The following is an 11,383-nucleotide window of genomic DNA, read 5'->3' on the forward strand; positions in this document are numbered from 1 at the left end:
TTTTTTCCACCCTTTATACATTTGGCATTGACAGCAGTTTCGATGTTAAACATTAATGCTAACAATCGCTGCAGTTCCTAAGACTGCACTCATAACATGATACGTGTACTGAGTAAACAAAAAGGCGGACTTAAGGTGTGCCACATTAATGCTCAAAGTCTCCCAGCAATAGACTTTGAAAGTTCGAATGTAGATGTTATGTGTGGTCGGAGACTTGGTTCTCTGCGTGTCAAAGTGATGCTTTGTTTAATGTAGAGGGGTATAAACTTTATCGCTCAGATAGGCTTGGGCATGGTGGTGGTGTTGCCATATACATATGTAAAAACGTGTATCTCATGTAAACTTAAGTGTGTATCAGTAGCTTTCGATTCTATTGAATATATTTTCGTTGAGGTAGCATCTAGACTAAATAAAATGCTCATTGGTTGTTTCTACAGACCCAATAGACATATAAATTATTTTCAATTTGTCGAGTTTATCGAATATATTATACTTGGCTACAATGATATTGTTTTGACTGGTGATTTCAACAGCGACCTGCGGACCGACAGTAAATGTTCACTTGCTATGGAAAATCTCGGCCTTCTGCCTGTCAACTATACGACACCTACACACTTCACTCGGACCAGTTATACACTTCTCGATGTATTTTTTGTAGATTCAAGGACAAAAGTACTTCTGTATGACCAACTATCAGTGCCCAACTTTTCCAAGCACGATCTAACATTTCTAAATTATGACTTCCATTTCACTTGTAATTCGCTCTCCTACACATATCGTGACTTTATACATATTGATTATCACCAGTTAGAGAAAGCTGTTGATGCAGTAAATTGGGGGTCAATTTATGCCATGATATCAGCAAATGAACAAATACAATTTCTCCAGTCTAAAATTAGTATACTTTTTGAACAATTTGTGCCCCCTGTAACGAAACCAAACCAAGAACCGTCCATGGTTCAACCACCATATAAAAGACCTAATTGTGAAGCGAAGTAAGGCATACTTAAAATGGAAGCAGTGCAAATCGGACGAGACCTACAGCGAATACAAAAAGCGGAGAAGGGAAGGTACAAAACCATTAAAATGCGAAAATCTGCCTATTATGAACGGCAATTTAGCACAGCCATAGGATCAAACCAAACATGGAAACGTATTCGCAGAATTGGCATTGGTAACAAAAAGAATTTTACCCACGAACCCTTAGATCTAAATGAGTTGAATGGAAAATTGGTTGAGTTGTCTGCTTGTAATAGAAATATATGTCATGATCGTTACACTGATAAAATTAATGTTGTTACGCCTGGTTTCTGTTTTAAGTTTGTCGATAATTGTGATGTTGTTCAGGCGATACTTGGCATCAAATCGAATGCCACTGGTTTTGACGGTGTTAACCCGAAATTTTTTAAATGTTTACTGCCTAAAATTCTGTCGTATCTTACTTACGATTTCAATACCGTTGTGACCACGTCGGTCTTTCCTGACTGTTGGAAAAAGGCCAAAGTCATTCCTGTAAAGAAATCTAATGACGACTATAGGCCAATTGCGATTCTACCTTTCTTATGAAAGGTCTTAGAACGTATCATGCATACTCAGACTAATTTTTTCATTAATGGTAATTCCATGGTGAGTCAATACCAATCTGGTTTTCGTAAAAACAGCAGCTGTGTCACAGCACAACCAAAAGTCGCAGATGATATTAGAGTAAATATCGACAATAAAAACGTAACTTTTCTGACCCTCTTTGATCACTCCATGGCTTTTGACTCCGTGGATCATGCCCTTTTATGTTTAAAACTTGACAATTTGTTTAATTTTTCGCCATCAGCATTAAGGTTAGTCAAAACATACCTTCTTGGCCGTTCGCAAGCGGTAATTGTAAAAGACTCCATATCGAGATCCCTGCTTATAACTAAAGGCTTTCCACAAGGATCAATTCTGGGTCCACTATTATTTGTGTTATATGTTAATGACCTTCAAAATGTGCTAAAATATTGCAATATTCATCTATATGCAGATGACGTTAAGTTGTATCTAGGTTGTCCTTTGGACTCCATCAATGCATACATAGAAAACCTAAACACTGATCTAGATGCAATTAATATGTGGGCCTGTGACAATGGCCTGATCCTAAATCCCAATAAATCTCAATGCATTTCTATATATAAAAACAAACTCAACCTTGATCATTGCAATAATGTAAAAATGAACAATTCTGTGATAAAACTTGTGGGCACTGCTAAGAACTTGGGTGTAATTTTTAATTGAACGCTGACATGGAAAAACCACATTTTTAATACAATCGGTAAAGTTTATGGCATGTTGCGATCCTTATGGAGTATTCAGTACTTCACACCAGTGAAGATTCGACTGCTCCTATCTAAAACTTATTTACTACCGACACTATACGGCTGTGAATTGTATGCTAGTTGTGATAGTGTATGCAATAGAAAACTTAATATCCTCTACAACAACATTGCTCGGTATATTTACTGCATTGGTCGTTATGAACAAATTTCTACTTTTTCCTTAAGGATATTTTCTATTCCCTTCGACGATCTACTGAAACTCAGATGCTTGACATTACTACACAAAATCATAGTCACACAGGATCCCGATTATTTGAAGGAACGATTACAGTTCACCAAATCTTCCCGATCTCTTGCTATATGCAATACTAAATTTACGTGCTTAGTATCTGAACGTCAGTTTTTTATTTTCTCAATCCGTCTTTGGAATATCCTGCCCGCAGCGATTAGATTTTTAAAAAACACGAATCATTTTAAGAACGAACTAATGCGTAATTTTGCCAAATGAATACTAAAGGTCTTGACATCTCTTGATGTCTCTTTCCTCTCCATCTTTCTTCTCTTTTCATTTTATATAACTCTTACCTCTACTTTCTATTTTTATTATTTTATTTTGCATTAATTTTTTATTTTATATAGATGTGTAATTACATGTAACTTTAGGTAGTAAATATAACTATTGGTTGTTGTGTGTGATTAAATAAATAAAATAAATAGTTTGAAATACACCAACTAACCACGTTGCTCAGATCCGCTTTCTTCGATAGAGGACAATGTTTTAAAAAGTTCACATCTTCGGCATACATTAAAATTTTTGAATGTTTTATTATAGAATAAATATCATTAATGAATATCAGGAACAGAATGGAAACAAGGTGGCTTCCCTGAGGAACTCCTGAAGAAACATTAATGATGTTGGAAGAACAATTATTAACAATAACTCTTTGTGTTCTATCAGAGAGAAGACTGAAGAAGACTGGGCTGAAAGCCGATTAGGTCGAGTTTACGGATGAGTAACGAGTGACATACTTCGTCAAAAGCTTTACTGAAATCGGCGTATATTACGTCGGTATGAGCATTTTCTCTAAAACCGTTTGAGACATGAGTTGTAAACTCCAATAAATTAGTGATAGTAGATTTTTCTTTAGAAAACCCGTGTTGAGATTGTGAAATTGAAGAAGATATAGAATATGTCAGCTGATTAACAATAATTGCTTCGAATAATTTGGGGATAGCGGAGAGCTTCGCTATGCCTCAATAGTTTTCTATAGAGGACCTGCTGCCGTTTTTGTGAAGTGGTATTATGAAAGAATCCTTCCAGGCTGACGGAAAAACGCCATGTTTAAGTGACAAATTGAATAGAGTTGGTAAAGGCTCGCAGATGTTCTCAGCGCAGTTTTTAAGAAAACAGGTTGGAATATGATCAGGTCCAGGCCTAAATGACGCTTTTAAGGTTTCTAAATAGTGTAAAACTTCATCGGAAGATATTACTGGAATATAAGCAGAGTTGATTGGACATAGCTCATACGGATAGTCTCCACTTATAGGGAAGTCTACAGAATAATTGGACCTAAAGAACTGGGCAAACATGTTGGCAATGAGTTGTCTGTCGCTAGACACAGTGTTGCGATAATGCATAGCGCTTTGTTAAGTGGCAGTTGCAAATAAATTTATTCTATTTTATATTACTGATGTGATAAAGTAACTAAAATATTTTATAATAATATTACGTTTCCAAATATATGTTTTTAGGATGTTTGCTATATAATTATACACTGTTTTATTCAGTATAACATTGAACAATTTTTCCAACACGGCGGCAACTCAGCGTTGAATTGTAAATACTATCGGCGCAACTATCTCTATTTATTGCAATTTCATTTGTTTACATTTATCAGCTGACAGCATATTCATCAAGCTGTTTCTAAGACGTAATTGTAGGGTTCAACAGTTGCCAACAGTTTTGCAGCGGATGAGCTAAACAGCTACGTTTTATGAACGCGCCCATTCATTCAATGCAGTCTTTTCACTGCTTATCTGGGCCTTTTTTTTTGTACTTTTTATGTGCTTTAAAAATATTGCCCAGTAAATATTGAAAACCCGTTTGACGTCAGCTAGCTGCCCCTTTTCTTAAACTTTGGTCGAACACCGATAAATATTATTGAGGAATCACGTGCTATTTAGGTGCTTTTTAGAGTCACCAAAATAATTATAGGAGCTCATCCAGTTTCCGAGATAATTAAGACTTTGCTGGGTTAACTGTAACTTAGCAAAACATAGTGTGACTACTTTTTACTGCTTATCTGGGTTTATTTTTTTGTGCTTTTTATGCGCTTTGCAAATATCGCCCGTCAAACATTAAAAAATCGCTAAAAAATATTGCCCAGTAAACATTGAAAAACCGCTTGACGTCACAGTAGCCGACCAACATTATATACTTTGGACGAACACGCATAAATATTCCTGAGGAATTTCGTGATATTTAGGAGCTTTTTAGGGCCGTCAAAATTACTCACTCAGTTTACGGGATAATTAAGACTTTGCTGGGTTAAATGTAATTTAGCAAAACATCTATTCAGTGGAAATCTTTTTATTTCTTACTTGGGCTTGTTTTTTTGTGCTTTAAACAGTGCCCAGTAAACATTGAAAAAAGCGCTTGACGTCACGGTAGCCGACCAACTTTATAAACTTTGGTCGAACACGGATATATATATTGCTGAGGAATTAGGTGATATTTAGGGCCGTCAAAATTATTTAATGTTCAGTTTCCAAGATCATTTAAAATTAACTGGGTTAAATGTAACTTAGCAAGACCTCTATTAAGTGAAAACCTTTTGTTTAACGTTTTAAGTTTATGAACAACTGTCAAGAGTTTTCGTTGGGGTGCTTGTTTGTTTACTTTTTCTTATTCACATTTAACCTGTTCCCGTACTCCAGCGTTTAGACAGATATAGTCCGAAAAAATAGATAAATAGAACTTTTCATGCTGATTTCAACCATATGAAGGTTATTTGGCGCACATAAAAACTAAAGCCAATAAAAGAGGTTCAAGTTTAACTTTTATATTTTTTATATTTATAATATCTCGGAAACTATTTGACCAATCACAAACGTATTGATGCTAATTTAAAGATAATTTAACATATACAGTGTAACATATACAGTGTAACCTTTTCGAAAACAAATTTTAAAAATATATATTTATATATTTTTTGGTTAATAGGTGTTTCTGGCTTAAAAATATAAACAAAGGGAAACAATTATGTCCACCAAGTGAAATATATCCTAATTACCTTTATTTTGACCTCATTCGTTTTTTAATAGGTTATTTTGTTCAGAAGATATTAATGTGGGATTGAGGAAACCTCACGATAGTTGGAAACCTTAACTCACAGAACGTTAGTTACATTGTAACAAAACTAAAGCCTCACCGACGTCGACGAAAGAAAAGAACAAGATATAGATCAGCAGCCGGCTGGACATTTGAAGAGGAGACGCGAGTTCAATTGTTCAATTTTATGTACTTTGTATTGTAATACTTTCTAAAAGACACTTTGAGATTTGACGAAGAGAATCGAGTATGATTTCTAATAATTTTGACTTGATGTACAATTTTTTCCAAAACATTTTGGATTATTACTTTTGTTCTGCAACTGAATAAGCGGGAAAATTTAATAGTAACTAAACTATCCTACATATTTTGGGGGCTCGACCGAATAATTTATTTATTTTTTTCCCGAAAAGAGACGCGAAGGAAGGAATAAGATAATGACCAGCTTACAGAAATTTGAATTCGTCCGAGAAAAGCTGTGTAGAAGCCGGAAAGAGAGTATAGCTGCTCTTCACAAATTCGTATTTGAATCAGAAGGCGAAAGATTAAACAGACAACGTTTGCGTGAATTCACAGGATTTCAATTCGACGAATATGACGATCAATACGGTCAAAAGCTTGGGTACATAGAGAACAATTTGTTAACGAACGATCTAGAAGCCATTTGTAACGTATTGGGTTTAAATAGCAACGTGGCGGATCTGAAGCTGCATATTTTTCGAAATTTGCAGAAGGCAACATTATTATGCGCTGCAGTAGATAATGTTGAGAACAGCGACGAAGAAATCGAATGTGGTATGGACGATAATAGCGAAAAGGATGACGAAGATGTTATGCGTAGTTTGAAGAATTATCTGCGAATAATCTACATAAATTTCGAATGTCCACATCGGACGAATGCACGACATTTCGAGAGGGAGCGGATGGGAAGGAGAAATACAGAAAACCCAAATGTTGAATTAGGTACAACAGGTGTTACAAAAACCACATCGGTTGCACAACCGATACAAATGTCGCGGTTTTCCATCAATTTCAGAGACTTCGAAGATTCTGTTAGACATTTCGATGGAAGCGAAAATATTGCTGTTGAAATATGGTTGAACGAGTTCGAAGAAACGGCTATTTTGATGGGTTGGGATGAACTACAAAAGTTTATATTTGCGAAAAAGTCGTTACGAGGGCTGGCTAAATTGTTTATTCCAAGTGAACGGGGAATAACTGCTTGGCAAAAATTAAAAGCGGCATTAGCAGAAGAATTTAAAATGGTTGTAAACACTGCGAAAATACACAAACAACTAAGCGCAAGAAATATGAAAACGGAAGAAACGGTACAAGAATATTTTTTGTGCATGAAAGAGCTAGCGCCTTGATGCAGTATGTTATTGAGGGTATTCGTGACTCAAATATAAATAAAATCGTTCTCAATTTAAAAGGGTTTAAGTTAAGAGCTTAAATAGAAAATTGTATATTTTTCGAGCTCAAGGCCACATGAAAATCGAAATAAAATTTTTGATTTTACTTTTGTTTTTATTTGCCGATATTTCGACTTCAGTCTGAAGTCATCCTCAGGACTGAAAAATACATTATTATAATTACACACATTAATACATATGTACGTATAAACCTAAACAAGTACAACTTACACATTTGACAATGTTTGATCGACTGAAACAGATGAGCGAAAAAACAATAATTAAACAAGCAAATTTGGAGACAGTAGAAAACATCAACATGAGAATGTAAACAATTCAAAATACAGTAATTGTAAACAAAAATCCACGAACAACAATACATAGGAAAACGAACAGTAAGACATAAATATGTATGCATATCACTGCAGCTCTCTTTTGTTGTTGTCCGAAACATATAAGGTACGGAATGACAGTGGACTGCGAACGAACACATGACACGTATGCTATGAATTGTTGTTGTCTTAGAATTAAGTTGCGATAAACATGCGCGCAATTGTCGGTGTCCGATTTGAAGTTCATCCTTTTATTGTTATGGGTGTTCATAATATGTAGCATTTCCAAAGTATAGCGTTTATGGTAGTGTTTTTCCTTTTCTAAAATTGCTACGTTGTCAAAGTTTGGATAATGTCCCGTATTCTTACAATGATATGACAAGGCCGTCTTGTTGTCCGAGGAGTTGTTCCTTAATTTAATATTTGACTTATGAGCGGAAATCCTTGTCTTTAACTTTGATTTAGTTGTCCCCACATATACCTTATTACATACGTGGGACCCGTCGCCATTGCATGGAATTTTATACACTACGTTGGATTTCTCAAAATTCGGAATCTTGTCCTTTGTATTGCTGTAGATTTGTCGTAGTGTGTTATTATATGTAAACGCAATTGTATAATTATCTTTATCATATATACTCGAATTTTTAACCCTTTCGGATATCCCTGGAACATATGTCGATAATCTGTAAATTTTATTTTCCCTGTCTCTATTTGTCCCCTGTTTAGTGGTACCAACGTAGTAATTACGAATCAATTTGTTTATCAACGACAAGGGGAAATCATTATACTCCAGAATTCTTTTAATAACAGCAATATTTTTTGTGTGATAAATTTTGTCGCTTATAGAGAGGACCCTTCTAATGAAGTTGTTGGCAGTATTTAGAATTATCTTTTTCTCATGTTTGGAGTGAAAGTTAATTAGTCACCCAGACGCAGTCGGCTTTTTGTACCAGTCAATTGTTAATAAATTATTTCTTCTTATTATTAGAGTGTCAAGATAAGATAACTGTCCATTATTTTCTTTTTCTATTGTAAATTTAATCGACTTATTGTAGTTGTTGAGTGTGTGTAGCATTATGTCCATATCTTGGGTTTTAATAATAGCAAATAGATCATCCACGTATTTGGTCAGTAAACGCGGTTTGTTAGTGGAGTCCCTTTCAAATTTTGCCAGTAATTCCTCCATGACTATGTCCGCGATTATAGGTGAGGCTGGAGAACCCATTGGCATTCCTGATCGTTGCTCGTAGATTTTATCATTGTACTTAAAATAACGGTTCTCCTTAACGCAGAATTTTAGTATTGTCAAGAATAGTTCTTTCGTCAAAAAGGTTAGGTTTTTAATTTCGTCCCATCTTGAGGCTATGATTTCGATGGCCAAATCTACGGGTATGCTGGGAAATAAGGACACAACATCGAATGACACTAAAATCTCATCATCATATACATAAGAGCCTTTAATCTTGTTTTTGAACTCCACTGCATCTTTAACATTATATTTGGAGGACTTTGTTAAATTTTTCAGAATGTTAGTGAGATATTTACATAAATTATACGACGGAGAATTGACGGACGAACAAATAGGCCTGAGTGGAGTGCCATCTTTATGGATTTTCGGCAATCCATAAATTCTCGGTGGGTTAGCCGTTTTACACATAAGGGAATTCTTTTCATTCAAATCAATGATTTTGTTATTGTACATTCTTTCCACTATGTCATTATTCTTGTCCTGTAATTTATTCGTCGGGTCGCGTTTTAAAACTCTGTAAGTGGCTATGAGGACTAAGATGTCCTCAATGCTGATAAAGGAAATGTAACGGTAGTAATGGAAAAATCTGAATATGATGCAAAAATGCAAGTATTGGTGAATGACGGCCAATAAATAAAAAGATAAAATGTTAAATAGAAAATTTAAAGAGAGAAAAATTAAAATCTACGAACTAATGAGAAACAATTATAAGAAAAATTTTGAGATACAAATAGATGAAAAGAAAGTAGTGAAAAACGAAAAAGACAAGCTCGTTTGCTATAATTGTGGTACGAAAGGTCACAAAAGTATTGACTGCAAAGACAATGGGAAAGGTACAAAATGTTTTCAGTGTAAGCAATTTGGACACATTTCGAAGAATTTCCCGAAAGCTGAAGAAAAAATAGAAGAAAGTAATGCGCGATACTTGTGTGCAAAAAACAATATTATGAGCAAACTAGTGATTATTAAAGATCAGAAATATTTTGGTTTATTTTATACTGGTAGGAAATTTTATATCATGACTGACAGTGTTTATAAATCCTTGGGAGAAAATCCGAAAATAATATAAAACCTAAAGGGAAACTAAATATTGAAACTATGATTGATAACGAAATTTTTTGTGTAAATTTTCTGGTGGTATCTGCAAAGTGTACGTACGTGGACGTAGAAATTGGAGAGGAATTTTGTTCTCAAGCAGAAATACATATCAATCGTGATGGAAAAATATCGTTGAAAATGAAGTGACATTTCCTATGATGAATATAGGAATAACAACAGAAGAGATTGACATTGATGAGAGTGCTAGTGCGGTAGCGAAGCAAGAAGTGCGTGATTTGGTATATAATTATAAGCCGGAGAAATGTAAATCAACAAACGTTGAAATGAAAATCGTGTTGCAAGACGAAACACCCATATCATTTAGACCGCGTCGACTGCCGTTAAAAGAAAGGTGCATAGTTGAAGATCAAATAGAAGAGTGGTTAAGAGACGGTGTGATTGAGAGTTCGAAGTCTGAGATTAGCAGTCCCGTAGTACTTGTTAAAAAAAGAGATGGTGGCCATCGATTATGCATAGATTAAAGGCAAATTAACAAAGTTATTATCAAAGATCGTTTTCCGTTGCCTTTAATTGAAGATCAGTTAGATCGCTTGCAAAACGCAAAAATATTTAGTGCCAAAGACTTAAAAAATTGTTTTTTTCATGTTCCTGTGTCTGTTTCTAGCCGCAGATATACCTCGTTTGTAACACATAGCGGTCAATATCAATTCTGCAAAGTGCCGTTTGGTTTGTCTAGTTTTGATCTTTGGTGGAATGCCCCTCTTTGACTAAGGGACGATATACCTTTTTGTTGTGTTATTGAAATCTAAGCCCTCTAAAGCACTTTCACACGACGCAGCAAAGGAATTTAAATCAAAAGACGTGAGCTTAGTTCTAACAACTCCAGAGAATAACCATTCACTTGCCGATTTTATTGAAAGATCATCTTGGAATGAACTGGTCAGAATAGTTGCTTACATCTTGCGGTTTATCAAACGTTTTCATCCACATAAAAGGGAGATCAGCGTTGGTCTGTTAAATTATTGTGAGTTTGAAGATGCAAAGCGAATACTTGAAAAAGACGCTAAAGACTGTTTTCGAGAAGATCGGAAAAGTTTGATGTGCAGCAAAGAGTCGAGTTCGCGTTCCCATTCGTCGACGAACATGACCTCATACGGGTTCGAGGGCGAATTCATGCCGCGGAGATAAATATCAACGCTATTCATCCCATCGTTCTACCAAAGTTGCGTCGAATTACGTATTTAATTCTGCAAGAAGAACACCTCAAAAGCTTGCATGCGGGTGTGTCGGAGCCATTCGTCATTGTGTGCCAGAAGTATTGGATTTTAGGTGCCAGAAACTTGATTCGCAGAATTACGTTCAAGTGTATGTAATGTTTTCGTCAACGACAAATTTATACACAACAGATGATGGCGGACCTTCCTGAGGTTTGAGTGCGCCAAGCATATCCGGTTGAAAATAGTGGCTTCGACTACTTAATTAAAGTTATATGCCGATCGAAAACATAAATTTTTAAAAGGCTACTGAATAACTCAGTGAGAGGAGAAACCAGTATGTTTGCATGTATGTATTTACATATGTATATAAAAAAATATTTATTAGATCAAGAAGGTGGGTAGGCACTGTGGCTAGGGATGAATCAATACAAGTAACTCCAAGTACATACTCGATACTTTTCCCAATTTACC

General features: G+C 35.2%; 2 protein-coding genes across 5 annotated transcripts in view; both read left to right on the forward strand.

Moving 5' to 3' along the window:
• Positions 1-11,383, forward strand: part of LOC118745565 (protein zntC) — a 326,373-nt gene that overhangs the window by 68,897 nt on the left and 246,093 nt on the right. The window lies entirely within an intron of this gene.
• Positions 5,624-7,003, forward strand: LOC118745566 (the record flags this gene model as incomplete). Its single annotated transcript, XM_036479050.1, is given in 1 exon segment — positions 5,624-7,003. A coding segment is annotated over 1 exon segment (926 nt), but the record flags the coding sequence as incomplete, so codon positions are not given.

The sequence above is a fragment of the Rhagoletis pomonella genome, unplaced genomic scaffold (assembly GCF_013731165.1).
Source record: "Rhagoletis pomonella isolate Grant_MI unplaced genomic scaffold, Rhpom_1.0 Rhpom_scaffold_00009, whole genome shotgun sequence".
Lineage (NCBI taxonomy): Eukaryota > Metazoa > Arthropoda > Insecta > Diptera > Tephritidae > Rhagoletis > Rhagoletis pomonella.